This window comes from Camellia sinensis, chromosome 13, assembly GCF_055761805.1.
Source record: "Camellia sinensis isolate YWXY chromosome 13, ASM5576180v1, whole genome shotgun sequence".
Taxonomy (NCBI): domain Eukaryota; kingdom Viridiplantae; phylum Streptophyta; class Magnoliopsida; order Ericales; family Theaceae; genus Camellia; species Camellia sinensis.
In genome coordinates, this window is record NC_138973.1 from 110,434,064 (window position 1) to 110,453,537 (window position 19,474).

General features: G+C 38.0%; 1 protein-coding gene across 8 annotated transcripts in view; it reads left to right on the forward strand.

Moving 5' to 3' along the window:
- The window catches only part of LOC114276510 (uncharacterized), a 54,657-nt gene that overhangs the window by 16,231 nt on the left and 18,952 nt on the right, over positions 1-19,474 (forward strand). For 5 of the 8 annotated variants that reach the window (XM_082903154.1, XM_082903159.1, XM_082903152.1 and 2 more), the window contains 5 exons: positions 4,570-4,638; positions 10,507-10,612; positions 12,405-12,475; positions 14,532-14,632; positions 17,112-17,207. In XM_082903154.1, coding sequence (XP_082759280.1) covers positions 4,570-4,638; positions 10,507-10,612; positions 12,405-12,475; positions 14,532-14,632; positions 17,112-17,207 — 443 coding nt within the window. The remainder of the gene's footprint in view (positions 1-4,569; positions 4,639-10,506; positions 10,613-12,404; positions 12,476-14,531; positions 14,633-17,111; positions 17,208-19,474) is intronic. The other 3 variants (XM_082903158.1, XM_082903155.1, XM_082903156.1) reach the window with 1 other exon arrangement.

The window sequence follows — 19,474 nt, forward strand, 5'->3', positions numbered from 1 at the left end:
GTTTTTTTTTTTTTTTTTTTTTTTTTTTTTTTTTTTTTTTTTTTGGTGGAATGAAATAAAAGAAAATGGTGAAAAATCAAAAGTGGTTGGAATGGACATAGATATAGATAGAGATAGAAAAGAAAAGAAAAGAAAAAATATAATAATAATAATAATAATATAAATAATAATAAAATAAAAATAAATAAAAATAAAAAGAAATAAATAAATAAATAAAAAGAAAAGAAAAAGAAAGAAAAGAAGAGATGATGGATATTTACGTGAAAGATGTTTTGGTGGAAGAGATGATTATAGTTTCAAAAAGGAGATAAAAAATAAATAAATAAATAAAAGGAAAAAGAAAAAAAGATTGTTGTCTGGGTAGCAAAAGTGGGGCATCTCTGTGTGTCTTTAAAACTATAGGCTGGTTTTGAGCAAAACCGTGGGCCAAATTACCACCCACGTGAGTCCACTTTCCCATGTACCAACATCAAACTTGTTTCGTTGAACCAGCAGAGGAGGGAAGGTTTCGTTGAACCCATTGTTGGAGAGGTTCAGGTTGAGGAGGCCGGAGATGAGAGAGAGAGAGAGATTGAGAGATCTGTAATGGGTGCTTTGGTTAAGCTTGTAGACGCAATACTCTTCCTCGTATTCACTGTGATCGCTCTTGCTGCGCCACTCATTGACGGATAGACTTGCCTTTCTGTAGATCTCTTCCCTAAGGTTCTCGTCGATCTCAAGCTCTGGTACACCAGCGAATATGGCGATTACTTGTTCACCGATAAGCCCAAATTTTTTTTTTTTTTGTGGGTCTTGTTTGGCTCGAGCTGCTCTTCCAGTGGCCCCTCTGTCTCGCCAATCTTTACGCCATTTTGGCTGGCAAGTCTTGGTTTCCCACCACTTGCTTGATCTATGGCGCCTCCGCTTTCACTTCCATGGCTGCGATATTATCAGAATTGATGAGGTCCAACAAGGCATCAGATAAGCTGCTGGTGATGTACTCCCCTTTCATGGGTTTTGCTGTTTTAGCAATTTTGCAAGAGCTCCACCCTCACTCCTCCATCTATAAACAGATTGCGAATGCTGTGAACCAAGGGAAGCTTGTTCCAGAAGATATAATTTTTGGTCTGTGGTCAAAGAGGCTGGAAGAAGGTTACTCCAGGGCAAGAAATTCTTATGGGCAAGTCCGGCGGCAGCGGAGGAGCACTGAATTTTCAGTCCTCACCTAAAAAGCGGCGACCCGGGACACCATCGATGAATTCAGAAGAATCTGTGACGACTACTTGTGTCCAAAGCGGTGGTTTTCGAGACGCTTTTGCACAACGAGGAGGAGGGAGACGAGATCGCTGATGATGTGGAGGACGGTGTAGCTGGTGGCGGAAGGAGGAGCATCGGTGTAGAAAACATTGAAAGTGGTGGACTCGAAGAAATTTTAAGGTATGTGTAGACAATTTTAGCGGACTAGGTTGAGGTCCGGCGGGCGGCTAAGGTGAAGTTGCCGCCCGCCGGGGAAGCGAAAATAGTAGGTTCTAAACCTGCTCTGATACCATGTAAAAATTGATGTATTATTGATTGTTATATTGATATTTATTACAATGATTCATGATTCCTATATATAGAAGAGGGTGAGTGTGTAGTAGGTAAGGAGTAGGTGAAGTGGAGGTGGTAGTGGTGTAGTGGGTTAGGTTTAGTGGAGTAGGTGAGGTGGTAGTGGTGTAGTGGGTTAGGTTTAGTGGAGTAGGTTTAAGTGGGTGAAGTAGGTGATAGGTTTTAACACTTTATGAGTCGTTGAAGCTGATACACTCAAGGAGTAAGGAAAAGTTTATGTCAGGGATAAAGAAAGACAAAAGGCTACTTGGATTCAAGAGACCACTTCTCCTGATCTTCCACTGTCGTTTCCTTCAACTGATGAGAGTCTAGGCAACTCTGATAACCTTGAATGCACAAATCTTGATATTCTTATTGCCCATCGGAAGGGTGTGAGGTCTTGTACTCAACATCATATCTCTAATTTTGTATCCTATTCTAATTTGTCTCCCTTATATAGAGTCTTTGTGTCAAATTTTTCCTCTGTTAGTATACTTAATAATTTTCAGGATGCTCTTGCCACCTCTGAGTGGAAACGTGCCATGATTGAAGAAATAGAAGCACTTCATAAGAATGATACTTGGGAATTGACAGAGTTACCCAAGGGCAAATGAACTGTGGGATGCAAGTGGGTGTATATTGTGAAGCACAAGGCAGATGGAATTGAAAAGTTCAACCCACACTTCTCCTTAAACCCAGGTATTAAGGAGAGGGAAACTGGAGCCTTATAACCAGCATAGATAGGGAAACTCTAGGCGATGTGGGCCACATTCCAACACACCTTCCTGGATCACAACATATTGTAGTCGGACAAACGGCACACCAATCACAGGCCCAACCAAGTTCTGATACCAAATTGAAAAGTCCAGCCCATACCTCTCTTTAAAACCCAGGTATTAAAGAGAGGGTAACTCTAGGCGATGTGGGATACATTCCAATAGATGGTTCAATTGAGTGCTATAAGGCTTGGCTTGTGGCAAAGGGCTTTACTCAGACTTATGGAGTAGACTGTCAAGAGACATTTACACCAGTTGCTAAGATGAATTCAGTCAGGGTGCTCCTCTCTCTGGCAGCTAATCTGGATTAGCCACTTCACTAGTTTGATGTGAAAAATGCTTTCTTATATGGTGATCTAGAAGAAGAGGTGTATATGGACATTCCTACTGGCATTGAAGATCTTAAAACAAAGGGTAAGGTGTGTAGGCTTCGGAAATCACTTTACGGCCTCAAACAGTCCCCAAGGGCTTGGTTTGAGAGATTTACTCAGGCAATACTTAGATATGGATTCAAACAAAGTCAAGCTCATCACACTTTGTTTGTTAAACATTCCTTACATGGTAAGATTACAACTTTCATTATATATGTGGATGACATAGTACTTACAGGAGATGATGTTGAAGAAATTTCTCGGTTGAAGGAATATTTGGCAAGCGAGTTTGAAATCAAAGACTTGCGGAACTTAAAGTATTTCTTAGGTATTAAGATTGCTCGGTTCACTGATGGAATCTTCATTTGTCAAAGGAAATATGTGCTTGATCTGTTATAAGAAATCGAGAAGCTTGGCAATAAAGCTTGTGACACACCGCTAGAGCCAAACTAGAAACTTGGTGATGAGAGTGGAGGAGTTTTTGTTGACAAGGGAAGTTATCAGAAACTAGTGGGTAAGATCATTTACCGATCCCATTCACGTCCTAACACTGTTGTTGCGGTTAGTGTGGTCAGTTAGTTCATGCATGCTCCTCATGAGGCACACTTGGTTGCAGTTATGCGGATTTTTAGATACTTAAAATTTTCTCTTGGAAAGGGTCTCTATTTCTTCAAACATGATCATCTTAGTGTGGAAGCTCATACAGATGCTGATTAGGTAGGATCGGTAACTGATAGTAAGTCCACATCAAGATATTGTACCTTTGTTGGGGGAAATTTAGTTACTTGGAGAAGTAAGAAGCAGAATGTGGTAGCTAGATCTAGTGTAGAGGCGAAGTTTAGAGCCATGGCACAAGGTGTGTGTGAACTTTTGTGGATCAAGTTACTGTTGAGTGATCTTGGAATTGAGCAGATAGACTCCATGCGGCTAATGTGACAATAAGGCTGCTATTAACATAGCTCACAATCCAATTCAACATGCCTGGACAAAACATGTTGAAATTGATTGTCACTTCATCAAGGAGAAACTCACTATGGCACTATATGTACTTCTTTTGTGAAGTCTGGAGAACAGCTGGCCGATATTCTCATCAAGGGAGTTGCAAGTAAACCGTTTTATGATATTATTAGCAAGCTAGGCATGAGAGATATTTTTGCACCAGCTTGAGGAGGGAATGTTAGAATAATATCTTTGTGATTGTGATTCTGCTTAGCTGTCATTAGTTGTAGTTTCCTTATGTGCCTTGAGACTTCTATTGTACGTTTCATATTATTAATATATAAGGGAGTGATGGTCTCATCATTCTCTAAGCTTGATTTCTCCTAAAATAAACATTTGCAAAGTTTGTCTAACATTGCAGTGTGATGCCTTTGTGATCCATTTTAAGTAAAACTTCTGCATTCACTTTTTGACCATGCATGTCAAGCTGAAGTTGTCATTTGCTTAATGTGTTCATCATGACACAAACTATTCTAATGGAACTAAAAGACATTTCCATCATAAACTCAATCATATGGGCACGCACTCGCCCTTTTAATCTTTCATTAATTGTCTTCTAATCTCTCTAAATTTTTTAAATATATATATTTTTTATTTTATAGTTTGGCATCAACTTGCAGCTTTCCTTGTGTGTATGTGTGTGTGTGTGTGTGTGTTTTTTTTTTTGGCATGAATTTTGCAACTTTCGTTGTGTTAAAATTTGTATTTTTGTTCGACCCTTCATAATGAGCAATTAACTGGTGGATGGCTTGACATAATGAGCAATTAACTGCCAGATGGCTTTGTTTCCTAGTGAGCTTTGGCATTTCTATTTTTCATGGATCCTATGGTTACATAACTTTCTTCTTTGTACATAGCATTCAAAGCTCTTGGAAAGCTGATTCTGGATGTTGGGTTAATGGTGGCATATCACTGCGATAGATATGGTAATTCCTCATGATTAAAATTTTCAGTATTTTTATTATGGAATTGTAAAAATGAACTCTTGTTTTTCTTGGCCTCAATTTCCACGGATTCTCTGAATGGTTGAGTGAGTGTTTGCCAAGATATTTTAAAGAAATTCTTTGGTTGCGTTTGGTAGAGTTTTGTAAATGTGATTTGAGAATTGAGTTGTATTTTGAGTTTGTGAGTTTTAGAATTATGATTTGAGTATAGAAAACTTGTTTGGTTATGGTTTTTGAATAGAGTGTTGAAATGAGATTTGAATTGAAGTTGGAATTAAGATTTGAAAGTTTTATGTGACATGTAAAAGAAGAAAATGTGTTTGGTTATGAATTATGGAAATAGTTTTCAAACTGTAATTCAAATTATTATAACCCATAATCAAACACATAACTCGTAACTGTATTGAGCTTATTAGTCAACATTCATAACCAAACTCTTTTTTCAATACAAATCAATAAATTAATTAATAATTTTGCTTCCAATTATTAATTCGTTTTAATAAAAAAAAAAATCGAATGAAAATTTTGTTTGTATAATTTGGCTCCACATAAATTTGTGATTCAAATAATTATGACCCAATTCTTTTTTTCCTGTTAATTTTTTTTCATTTCAATTTATGTTTTAAATTAATTTATTTTCCAATTACGTTTGTTTGCAAATAAAGAGAAATAGAGAATTGTATTATTGATTGATTGTATGTTATTCTATATTACAATTACAAGGATTCCTATTATATAGGAGTGTGTTTGGGAGTAGGTGGAGAGTAGGTGAAGTGTGGTAGGTGGTAGTGGTAGGTGGAGAGTAGGTGAAGTGTGGTAGGTGATAGTGGGTGAATTTTAACAGCCCCCCGCAAACTCAAGGGGGATAGGAACTAACCAACTTGAGTTTGGAGAGAGTTACAAAACAAGAAAATACATAAAAATAAAAGAGGATAGGAGACACTGTATGGTCGTGTCAAACCATTGGCGAAGACACTGGATGGTGGTGTCATAACGTTGTAGAGGACACTGTATGGTGGTGTCATAACGTTGTAGAGGACACTGTATGGGGGTGTCATAACGTTGTAGAGGACACTGTATGGTGGTGTCATAACGGTGTAGAGGACACTGGATGGCGGTGTCAGACCGATGTAGAAGACAGTTTATGGGGTCATGTCGGACCGTTGTAGAAGACAGTTTATGGGGTCATGTCGGACCGTTGTAGCAGACAATGTTGTGACAGTTTACGGAGTCTTGCTGGACCCTTGTAGAAACTAACCGGAATCAATGTCGGGACAGTTTACAGAGTCTTGTCGGACCCTTAAAGGAGCTAACCGGAATCAATGTCGGGACAGTTTACAGAGTCTTGTCGGACCCTTGAAGGAGCTAACCGGAATCAATGTCGGGACAGTTTACAGAGTCTTGTCGGACCCTTAAAAAGTCGCACCCTCAAAAGGTGTGCCCAATCTTTCAAAAGGCGTGCCATCAAAAAGTGTGCCCAATCCATAAAAAGGCGTGCCCATGTTTTCAAAAGGGGTGCCCATGTTTTCAAAAGGCGTGCCCAATCTATAAAAAGGCGTGCCATCAAAAGGTGCGCCATAAAAAGGCGTGCCATCAAAAGGTGCGCCAGAAAAAGGCGTGCCATCAAAAGGTGCGCCAGACATGATGGCGAGGCACGTGAGTGCCTTGGTTGGCGCGCCCGTTTGTCGTCTGGCGGCAAGTGGCGCGCGATACGCGTGGCTGCCTCGGCTATTTAACCAAGACGAAGGCTGAGGCTGAGGCATACCATTCTGAAACCTCTGAAACCAACCCTTCTCTGAAAAACTCTGCCTCTTCGGAGAGAGAAACTGTGGAACACTTTGTAGCCCAGAAAAATGGCTTCGTCTTCCCGCGGGCTGCTCACCCTCTTTCCCGACCTCAACGAGTCAACAAGAGAGATAACTGGTGCGGGGGCCAGTGAACCTCAACCAAGCGCCCCAGGGTTTGCTCCGTTGAACTTTCCTATGCGGTCGGTGGAGCAAAAAATGGCAGTGCAAACTGACATTGAAGCCAATCAGTATACTTTGAAGTCCTGTGTGGAGACGATGACGGCAGTCACAAACTTGTCGCACCGGCTGCAGAGCAGGACAAATGAGGTGCAACAGTTAAACTCCCAGCTGGCTCTGCTCCAACGCATGTATAAGGATGCGCGAGCAGAGATAAGTGTGCTAAAGACAGAAAACAAGGAGCTGAAGCGGAAGGCCACCGTGATGTTCCGATTTGGAGGGTCACCATATGCTGTAGTGGAGGAGCAGGGAGGAGGCAACTTGCTTGGTGGTCTAGGAAGCACGGAGGCAATACCGTCAAGGGCCGGCCAGGACGGAGGCAAGAAGAAGAGACCGGCGGCAGAGTAGAGAAGAAAAAATCCCATTGTTCCGATTTGTGTTGGTTTGGTTTTTTTTTTTTTTTTTTTTTTTTTTTTTTTTTTTTGTGGTGTAAAATGGGGATCGGGGTGAGCCCCGATATGAATAAAATGAGTTTGGTGTGCAGTTCTTCTTCTTCCTCTTTTTTTTTTCTTTTTTTTTTTTTTTTTAAATAAATAAATAAATAAATAAATAAAATAAAATAAAATAAAATAAAGAAAGTGGAGCAACGTGGGTGAGGTGCAAAAGGTGAAGATTGATTGTGCAAAAGTGGACATGGTGAGAGCTTGAGGTAATATATTATAATAAACATATATATATATATATTAAAAGAAAAGAAAGTTGAGTGGGATTGGTGTTGGTGAAAGCAAGATCAAGATCTGTGAGTGGGGTATTAAAAAAAGATTAAAGGTGAGTGTCCTGTAAAGTGATTAAAAACAATGTGTTTATCTGAGAAAGTTGTGTTTGGAACCTGCGAGGTCCACCGCCAACATCAGTACAACAGCTGCGAGCATCTTGAACACCTTTAAGCCATTGAACAATAAACAAATGCCATAAAGAAAATGACAGGTCCACCTCCCTTCAGAAAACGAGGAGGTGAGATAGGTGTGCACAAAGACAATTTGAAAGAGGAGCATGCTGCACTGCAAATTCACTAATATCCAAAAGCACTGCACTACTTTCCCAAGGAGGAACGGTCTCAGAAACGCAAAGATTAATAGCCATCTGACTATCACTCTCAATCTCAACATATGAAAGACTGTAAGAGTGCCACAACACAAGCTATACGAACTGCCTGGGCTTCTGCTGATACTACCGAAGAAGCATCAATTGCCCTTGCTATTCCATCAACCAAGTGCCCAGGTGAGTCCCTCATAACTGCTGCTATGGAAGCAGAGGAGTGCTGGTTGCAAAAAGAGGCATCACAATTGAATTGATCTTGAGTTTTCCAAGAGGAGCTGGTCGCCAACCTGAGACTGTGTTCTGCTGCGACATTGTAGGGAGCTGACCAGGTCCATGATTATTACTCAAGAAATTGCTGTGCTTATTCCAGGAAAAGGAAAAAACGATGCAGAGTAGCTAATGGATCCACAGGTTGGATTGCTTTTGGAGGTTTTGCTTTGCAGGGTTGTTGTTGTTGTTGTTGTTGGAACTGATTTCGAACCACAGCTTTATGTGATGGAGAGAAAACTGCTGGAGGGGCAATCTGATCGGAAAATCGAGGAGATGAGACCTCTGTGGAAACTTTCTGAGATGTGTCGGCGAGAAGCACGACATGTCATTTAGGAGCTGCTGTTGCTGAACTTCACAATCTAGCAGCATATTGAGCTCCTCGGTGGGAATGTCCCTGGCATTAAAAGATGATCTCAGACGACTTGGCTGGAGATTGCTTCCAGGAAGATGTAAAGTAGGGATGTTTGGCTGTGGCCAAGCAACAGACGGGTGCGAAATAGCATTTCCAGAAGGAGATATGGGTGCTGAGGGAGAACCAGGCAAAAAGGCTCAATGCCACAGCCATATCCATGACAGTAGCAGCAGAAGTGGACTAGGTTGAGGTCCGGCGGGCGGCTAAGGTGAGGTTGCCGCCCGCCGGGGAAGCGAAAATACTAGGTTCTAAACCTGCTCTGATACCATGTAGAAATATAATGTAAAGAGAAATAGAGAATTGTATTATTGATTGATTGTATGTTATTCTATATTACAATTACAAGGATTCCTATTATATAGGAGTGTGTTTGGGAGTAGGTGGAGAGTAGGTGAAGTGTGGTAGGTGGTAGTGGTAGGTGGAGAGTAGGTGAAGTGTGGTAGGTGATAGTGGGTGAATTTTAACACCAATAATTTTTTGGCAATTAGTTTCGATTTATTCCGTAAATTTTTTTCCAATGCATTTATTTTCATTAATTTATTGCAACACCCATCTATATACACTTCGTCCTCCTCTATATACACTTCGTTCTCCTCCACCAAGGCAGCACCAAATACACTTCCTACTCCTGAACCAAGGCACCAGCCAACATACAAGATCAACATAATTGATATTCCCCTCCCAACACAGTCTCTATCCACTAAACATTCAAACTTCTGCCTTCAAAACACTTATATCCACTGGACGTCTGACTGAGCAAGGCAACAACATAACCAGCAAGGTGGCGAGAGAGGGTAGCAGCTGAATACAGCAGCAGGGGGCCGACCGGTGGGTTGACCGGTGGGTTCACTGGTTGGTTGACCGGCTGGTCAACCGGTTTCTGCATTTTTTTTTTTTTTTCTTCCTCGCAGTGTCCATATCTCACTTCATACCAGTTTAGCTCATCACATTGCATTTATTAACCTTAGTTAGTCACTTATTAACCTTTATAATTCACATGTGTATACCATTTCAAAGTTCAGAGAATGCTTTTCAGAATTTCAACGTGCTTTCCTGTGAAGGTATTCAGTGTTAGGATTATTGCTGATCCATATTTTAGACCGTTGAAATTGTGTGCTGCAGAGAAACGGGGGGAAATCGTTGCCAAACAATAAACAGAGTTGTATTTTGAATTGTGTGCTTGAATTATGACTTGAGTTCTGTATCCAAACGTGAAGTGCAAAACGTGGTCTGGAAATATAATTCCAGAACACCTCCAAACAGAGCCTTTGTTTTTTTTTTTTTTTCCCCTTTCTGTTTGGCCGTTAGTCTTACTGTTAGATTTATGTATGGAATGCCTAGAAAGTTTACTAAGAAAGAATGCACCTGTATAATTTGACATTTCTGGCAAGTAGAAGTGTTTCTAGGTAATTAAGGGGTTATTTCTATGTGAGAGAATTATGCTTCGAGTAGCAAGCTAAAGCCGAACTTCTAGATGGCGCACATTTAACAATCATGATAGTACATTCATGCAACCAAACCAAACTGAGAGAAACTATATGGAGAGACTTGTGAAGAATCTGACCTATTTTGAGATGTTCTCTAAAAGGTTACAAAAAATGTTATAAAGCTCAAAATGTTTCCTTGAATAATTTAATATGGTTATGAAGTTTATGTGAGAAGTAACCAGAAGAATTTCTTATTGTTCAAGCAAAGTTTGCCATCAGTTTCCGATGAAGAAGAGCTTCCATCCATTGTGTTCGCATCTACAAGATAAGACTGTACGTGCTGGAGATGTTACTGATAGTTAGCGGTAGCCTTTGCTATCATAAAAGACATTTATCAAATGAAGAACTAATTATTAGTTGAGCTATTGTTGCATTTTTGAAGTTCTTCCCCCTTTGCAAGACCACAATTACAGTCCAGATTTCAGCAAATCTTGCTTCATGCAACCAGCATTTTATGGGCTGTGGTAGACGTAGACCCAAACCTGTCCAGTTGCCTGCAGTGGATCTTTGTTTCTTCATTTTGAATTATTTTTTCTTCTGACTATAGTTCATATTTATTTGTTTTGCAATTTTGGTTTAAACTGAACTATTTAGGTTGTGATATGCATTTGAGCAGTATCCAGGGGGATGAAAATGCATGAGGATGAAGGCCTTGAACAGATACTTCTGCGCTCTCGGTGTCATAAAGGTCGTCTGCTTTATTATTTTCCTTCCCTTCAGAGGTGATCTATTTCTTCTTATTACAAGTTTTTTCCATGATTAAATATTTTTAATTTTACCATTGGAGTGCCCCAAGTGCTTTAGCAGTCATCGTGAGCATTCAGGAACATTAGAATCGGTTATGTGGTTAGTGGCTAAATTGATGTTTTGTTTGGTGTACCATATTTTCCATTTGCCTCATGCGTATGCATAGAAGATCAAGGGGTTTACATGATCGATGTACTTGTGGTGTGCATAACATTTCTTAGATAGACACTTCTCAAATTTCTTGGCTTCTCTTGTCAAATTTAAGCCTTTTGCTTTTTTCTTGTTTTGCTTTTTAATTATTTAATTTTGGCCAAGTAGGCATCCTTAAATTAGATTACTTGATGTACCATATGAGGCCAGGATAGTTAATCACAAGTTCTATGAAAGTTCACAATTGAAATCCCTAGGAATTCTAGATTGCAATGGAAGAGATTGAAGATGAATTCTTGATGGGTCACAAGGTCAAGGAAATTAAGAAAGCTGGCAAGTGGCACGAGCAGTGAGCTGTCACGTATTTTCCATTTCCAATGTCATAATAAAAGTATATGAGCTAGGGACCTCATTACCATTTAATTTCATGAGCTTTGCAAACCCATTTTTTTCCCTCTCTTTTTTTTTTCTTCTTTTTTTTCCCCATATGGTTGCACATGGTCTCCACTAAAGAATTTTGTTGTTTCAAGGACAATAAAGTACTTTGTTCAGTATTTAAAGAAAACTTTAACTGGTGTTTTTCTGTATGTTTCCTCGAAAGGCCTAGACGCCCCCTTCCCTGTAGCCTCATCCTCTTTGCTTGAAGGGAAAGTCAACTTACTTTTACAATGACATTATGTTGAACAAAATTGCTATTTTTTTCACCTTTCAGCCACAATATCTTGATTTGTGAATCTTGTTCATTCTTCTGATCTTGAAAGGCACTGGCATTTTTATTTTCATAATCCTACTAAAGCAGTTTTTTGCTCCATCTTTTATTTTATTTTTTACTTACAAAAAAAGTCTTTAGTTTCTTGTATAAAATAAGCTTGTCTTAGTTAAAAACTGGAATAATTCTCGCTACGATTTTACTTTGTCAAAAATGTTATCTAAGCAAAAAGTTAAAAATTTAAGCAGCTATGATTTCATAAAGTCCGAATGTCAGCTGTTAAGTAACCTGGTCTATGTATTTCAACTCGTGTCTTGTTTATAATAGATTGATTACCTTTGTGATTTTGTTATCTTGCTAGATGATATTCAACCATGGAATTCTAATGTCCATATGCATAATGGTCCAATATCCTTGTGTAGAATCTTGCTTTAAAAACTTTACAATCCAATTGATTGCTTGTAGTAAATTTACAATCCAATTTTTTCCAGTGGCGTAACATCAGCTTAGGCTGGAAATCTATGAACCTTCCTTTCATTCAGTATAGAGTCTGAACATTGCTTTGTTTAGATCTCCATTCTCATGACTGATTGGTTTTTACTGTGCATGCACATAATGATTTAGTGCAGCCATTTTATCATGAAGTGCATAATAACTTGTTCTATTGCTTTGAATTGTTGTTGTTGGTTTTTCCATGTTGCTCTTTTCCAGTGATTCTGATAAACTTCTTACCTTGGACCAACAACTTCCTATGAACTCTTCTTGATGGGAGAATCTTTTCTTATGAATTGAAAATTGTGTTATTTGAATACAGTATGGAGTGTTTACTTTTTTCAATTTTAAATAAAATAAATTATTGGTTTGAAGACATCCAACCAATTAATAAGTTGAAAATGACTTTCTTGCAGTGTTTTTACCCAAAATGGTGAGTCTATGTCATCTTGGTGTGGGTGGCACACTGATCATGGTTCCCTCACAGGTGAGCAATTTTTCTGCCCAACCTATTGCAACATTTGTATCTGGAGCTCTATAAGGTGATAAACTGAGTTGGATAACCCATGAGCTAGCTCATTGAAATGATGATCATCCAATACAAAGTCCTTTCCTCTCCCTCCATATTAATAATTACAAGGACAAAAGGCTTGTGAAATCCTCCCCTATAGCACACTTTCTTTTTCATTTTTTATAAATAAAAATTTTATCAATGAACTAGCATTCTGACAATGCTAATGAATACAGCTGGAAAATTGACAAAACCCAAACCTAACCACAAAGAGTATCTATAAAATTGTCATAAGCAAACAAATCCGGAGATACGGTCCCTGACACCCAACTATACAAAATCACCAACCGAGCTTTCATACAAGCCACCAAATCATCCACTCCTTGAAAAACACGCCGATTCGAGATTTGTGAATCATCCACCTCCTATATAACACACTTAACGAGATATACGTCTAATTTATCTGTTAAACCTTGGAGGGCATGCAAATTTCACTTGATTGAATGTAAGCATTACGTTGAACAATAAAAGGGAGAAGAGGTAACAGATAGGGAAATGAGCCTCGCTCTGCTTGGACCACATGGAACTTCAATGTGAATTTATACCCTAAGAAGCACGGACACAGACACCTAACACGACACGGACACGCGGACTCGTAAATTTTCAAAAAATGAAGGACACGACACGTTGGAGGCACGTGTAAAAAATATAATTTTATATATTTATTATATGTCATATTTTTAAATATTTAATATGTATTTAATGTCAAATATTTAATTTTATCAAATTTAGGTATGTGATTTTTAGTAAAAAAAATTTTAAAAATTAATTTTTTTTGAAAAAAATAGTCCTCAGCGTGTACCCAATGTGGCCCCAGTGTGTCCCTAGCGTGTCCTCAGCATGTCCCTATGTGTCCACAGCGTGTCCCTAGCGTGTCCTCAGCATATCCCTATGTGTCTACAGCGTGTCCGACTCTTTCAAGCATGTCCGACATGTGTCGGACACTCATAAGTGACCTCCGGAGAGGTGTCCATGCTTTATAGTTTATACCTGTGCTGGTGGTTGAAATTGTTGCTAGGTGAAGCAAGAACATCGCCAATACGATGAAGAGTGGTGTCCCAAACCAAAATTTTGAATTCAAATATAAAGCAGATTTGGTAACTCAAATTGAACTTCTACAAGGAGAGAGCCTTGCTGATAAAGTACCGGATTTGTATATTCGATCAAAGCATCTGCATATACAATTATTAATTTAAAAATATCATTTAAATTTTTTTTCTTCTTCTTATTTATAGACGAAGGAATGTAATTTCGGCAATACTACTAGTGCTGGATTTGCCTTCAGTTTGTTGAGCCAAGAAAAGGAGGGCCGCCTGTCCCCTTTCTTCCACTTAGTCATGTGACCAGATGAGCTGGCCTCCATGGCTTGACCCTCTTATTAATAGAGCCTCCCTTCATTCATGCAAGACAACCTTCTCCATCTTTCCAACCATAGAGGTTCTAGTGCAACATCTGACCCACATGACTCTTTTTCTCTCCCTTGCTCTGATACTGCATCTGCTCTCACCTTGTCTACTTTTCGATGGGCCATGCCACCTCAACGAGTGCCTTACTTCCCAGAATGCTTCCTCACCAGCCCACGTGATCTCCACCGCTCATGTTTATTACATGTATATTGTGAAAATGAAGTAATATACAGCTTTAGTAACCACCATCCTATCAACCACACTTGAGACTGGCAAAGGACCTTTCAAAATTTTGAATTGTATGTGACAAGCATGATGTCATAGTTCAGATTCCAATGCTAAGTATTCACCTAGAATTTTGAAAATTTTGCCCTAATTTCCCTCTATGAAATAAATATGATTTTTAAACAAGTTTTTATATGTATTCCCTATCCATAAACAATTTATTGGATAGCCTGCAGCTTGATAAACAAATTCAGATCAATTTCAGATTTTTCCAGTAGATTTGAAATTGTTGTCAATATTTCTTATTTTGTCTCTAATTTGTGGTTGAATTCAACATGTAGGTCTTACCCGTGGCATGTTTATGAGAGATGCTGTAGAGTTACCTTGCCCTGATAGTGCTGCCGGTCTTTATATCAAAACACGAAATGATCAAATAGTTAAAGTATACTTTCTTGTGCTTGAAACTGTAGTTGTGCAAAGATTTTACTTGCACTTTATTTATCCGATTTGATAACAGAATATATGCTTCATTGAAGGTTTTTTATTTCAACTTTAGAAGTGATAGTTTTCCATTTATTCAAAATTATGTATGCAAATGTTGTGGATCTATCTCACCTCAAAATTGGGGGAAATATATACCTTGAAAATAGTATACATGGTGGGTAACAAGAAGGTTGAGATTGCATCTGAAATCCAATGAGTGTTAAAAGAGCCAAGTTCATCAATGAAAGTAAATATAAAAAAGATAATATCGGTAGTGGACATGTTTAACGCAGTGGTGAAGTCATGCAATGGAAGTTAAAAGGGAGATTCAAAATTGGGAAATAATGTGGAAAATTGTTTATAGATGTTGTTGATGTTTGTGGTAGACTTGAACTTTAATGTCAGATAAAATAAAATAAAAAGAATTGCATAGAACATGTAAGCAATTAATCACATGTATAAGCAATAATGGTTGGGCACATCATACAAATGGGAAATGAAATTCAAGGTGGTTCTTTTTTTTGTTGTCCTTACTGACAATTCATAGGATTTCATACCTATTTTAAAGTAACCAAAATGATACTGAAATTTTTTAGATGCATGTTCATGAGGGACTGTCTTAATAAAGAAACTACACAACCAGAACAAAATTCATATGATATGACAATTTGTGTAGGTGAAAAAATATAAAATCCTAATTGCTGAGACAAAGATTGATGCGCTTCTTTTGCTTCCCTAATAGCATATTTTGTGTATGGCCCAAAATAGAAGGTAGGTTTTAAGTACACAACGCATAATTGGGGGTGTACTGAATACCGAACATCTATCCCGCATTTGAATTAGTTGTTGATAGCATCACAGGTTAGGCAAGATGGATACTTTCAAGAAAATCATAATAAAAAGAAGATTGGTCAAAAGTCATTGAATTTTCAATATCCATTGGAGTGTCTGTCCCAGGGCGGTTTTAACTAAGAGAAGGATAACTTTATGATTTATTCTCAATGTGTTATTCTCTGAGAACTTCATAAGCATGCCTTACTGACAGGTTCTATGGGCAGGATAGAAATTATAGGAGAAATGAATCCAAGACAGTAAAGAAATGTCGCAAGTGGAGATTTCATTATCCTTTGCAACATATTCTTATAATTTGATAATTATTGCTGATGTTGTTTATTTCTTACACAAGTAACAACAAAACTTGACTCAACAAACCCATTCCGACTACTAAGTTGTTTTATAGATTTATTTTTTCCTTTTTTCCGATTGCCCATACTTACGAAATCTGTTGTTAATTCATAGCTATCATATTTTTTCTAACATAACCCTGAATGTGGTTATTCTTCGTTCTTACTGCCTTCAAATTGAAACAAATTAATCCTTAGGGTGTCGTCATTGCTATTCAATGCATGACGTTCTTAATTAACGCGCTAATCTTCTTGTTGTTGCTTAATTCTGCTAATCCTTCATTTCTAAGTCTACCTTTGTTTATTCTCTTTTTAGCAACTCTCACTTGATGGACATCTAGCTTTTCGATTATCCTACAATGACCTAAAGCAGGTCTAACCTGACATCCTTATAAATTTTCCCTATGGTTTCATGGCTTCAACTATAACAGCACAAGAAGTATCTTCTTCACTTCATCCACCCTGGTCTAATTTTCAGGTTGGTTGTTCCATTGACCTTCTTATCAGGAATGATTGAAACCAAATACTGAAAATGTTCACTTTTTGGTAACGGCCTTAGAATTTCATTCTCTTCTTTTGACTCCTAGTTTTCTGAGTCTGCAATCTATGTACTAAGTTTCTGTGTTCATACTAGAACCTTTTTAGCTCAAAGCATCTCGCTCCATTGCTATTAAGTTTTCACCTATTTTTAGCTCAAATTTCAACTTCAAAGCATCTCGCCCTGTTGTTAATTAACTCCCTTGCTACCAAGCATCTCTCCCTGTTATTTGAGTAACAAAAACCACTTCATCTCAAGTGTTATCTAATGTAAACCCATTATTGATGCAGAAAGAAACAGTTGTCGGAAACTTTGATGCAGCTCTGTTCTGGTTAAATATGCACTCACATTGTTAACTAAGAATAGAATGGATTAGTTAGGTCAGTGTTCAGCCTCACTCGGGTTCCATTTGGTTAAGGTCAATCTACTGTTAAGCAAATTTTTGTTGCAGTTCTGATGAACCAAACCATATTAAAACTTAAAAGTGAATTGAGAAAGATCTTTGAAAGGAAAATTGCAGATTGTCATGCTAGTCAAGGTTTAACAGTTGAATTTCTTTGGCAACAGATCTTAACTTCGTAAAAAACTTTGATTTGTTATCTTGTGTGTTATGGTTTGAATGACGGTGCTCTATCGCACAGGTTTTACGACCAATAGAATATTTGGCTCATGTAAATATAGTTTTTGTCTAACTCGTATTCTTCTTAATGCATCAGGTGGTATTTGGAGAAGATGAAATAGCATACCAGATTGGTGAAACCACTGAAATACTGTCAAGAGGTCATCTTTGTGCAACACCACATTGTGTTCGGGTACTTTTGGTCTTTCATTAGTCACCTGTCTCTTGCTTTTAACTTTCCCTCTTGCAATGTCATAATTAAAGCTTCCTCTTAATTCATTTGGCTCTCAGTTTATATGTCAGTTTTCTCACCCCCTTTCCCTTTACTCTTTGAGGGAGATTCCTGGTTGTTGGTTGTCAAAATTGAAAAAAACCCCAAATTCGAAATTCATTGATTTGTAATTTGAATTCAATGCAACCGATCTCTCAACCAATTGAACAATTAACACAATCACAATATGACCTAATCTAATTCAATGCAAATCAAATTAGATCTAAACAATTAAGGACAAGAGAGATTTAACATGGAAAAAAATCACAATTGGACTCCAATTGTGATATATAAAAAAAAAAACCATAGGCCAATGGCCACCAAACCAATCCACTATGAAGAATAGGAAATTACACAAGGAATTCTCACACAATCAGCAATCCGCTGTGAGGAATAGGAAATTACACAAGGAATTCTCACACAATCACCTAGCGAATCCATGCACAAATTGCCTCAACCCCTTGTACCTCTTCCAACATTGCCTTCACCACGAAATTGCTTCTCCAACACTGAATCCACGATGATAAGCCACTTCGGAATCTACCAAAGCTTCCAAGCTCAAATCCCCGGAATCCACCGAAGAACTCTCTTGGAAAGTGTAATTGATGTAGAAACCCTTGGTGATTTTCAATCCCTATAGCTTTGATCACTATCAGTTTCAATTTATCAAGGTATATGTGCTCTGTCTCTCTCTCTCTCTCTCTCTCTCTCTCTCTCTGTTGTTTGCACTTTAGGAAGAAGAATTGGAGTCTCAATCCAGATCTGATCCAAAATGCGCGGTTATAACTGAATGACCGCCTTAGACCGCTTGAGCAAACTATATGACTCTACATGATTTCTGACTGAAGACCTGAGATGCTATGAGACTGAATGGACAGCTCGAGCACAAGTTTTACTGCTCGAGCAGTCGATGTTACCCTGTAGGTTCTTCTACAGCAGGTCTTTGATACTGCAAGATGGAAATTGCTGACTGATGATTGCTTGAGTCAGACTGGGACGGATTCACATATAATAACACTCTCAACTCACAAAAGTAAAAGAACAAATGCTAATACATCACAACAGTTTTGTCAAACGGAATTGCCAACACAAAATACAACAAAAATTCCTAACAAAAATTTTTAGCATTGAGGATACCATTATTTTTAATGTTTGATGGTGTTTTTTTGCCTGCATCAAAGATAATGGAGCTCATATCGATTGTGTTAAAAGAAATCATCCTTGTATTTTTTATGGGTTGAAAGCTTGGTTGCTGGTGCCTTTGTGTACTGGGGGGTCTCTGCTCTAGACTTTAACTCTGCAAGTAGAGTACAACAATTAGAGAAAATCATTTGAGTTTTAAGAAATATAAGGTCTTAATGTAAACAAGGAATTCAAATAGGAAACTTTCACTACTTTAATACTTGTTCAAATTAGAAATAAGAGATAGTATCACATTCCTTTGCCATTGATGATCAACGTTGCTCTTCCTAGTGTTTTTCTCTCACATATCTATATTATTTTACTAAAATGCGTTTCTTTTACTATATTTGTTTCAGTTCCCTTGAATTGTGGTGAGTACATGTATTTTTCAAAACTGTTTTTTATCTGGCATATTTTCTTACCAGCATGTCTTTTCTCACACCATAAACCACTAACTTTTTGGCAGGATCTTTTGATTTTTGTCATGTAGATAAGATTAGGCTAAAAAATAGCTTTTCAGATTAAAGTGGTTTGGTATTAGGTTGTTTTGATGTGAAATGATATTTCTTGCCGGAAATTCTAGAGAAAGAGGTATTATCAGGAATTTTGAGGTTGTCATGGAAGGTAATTAGAGATTAGGGTTAGCATCAAAGGGTTAAGGTTTTGGAATTAATTTAGCATGAAATAAGGGCTAAAATCCTCTAGGAATCATTTAAAAAAAGAAGAGGATGAAAGAGAGAGAGCCTTAGATCACATTAGGGCCCCTCTAAGAGTCTCACTTAGAAGAAATCAATTGGGTTGAGTCTCACCTGAAAAAAGAGCAAAATCTGCGGAGTATTTTCTTTCTTTCTCTCTCTTGTATTTATTTATTTATTTTTTGGATAAGTAAAACTTCATTAGCAAAAAGGAGTGCCTTGAAGGGGGTAAACCATGTACAATGAAAGGGACAAAATGCTGTATGCCATACATCCAGGGTCACCTATAAGCTGCACAAAAGTTTCAATAGG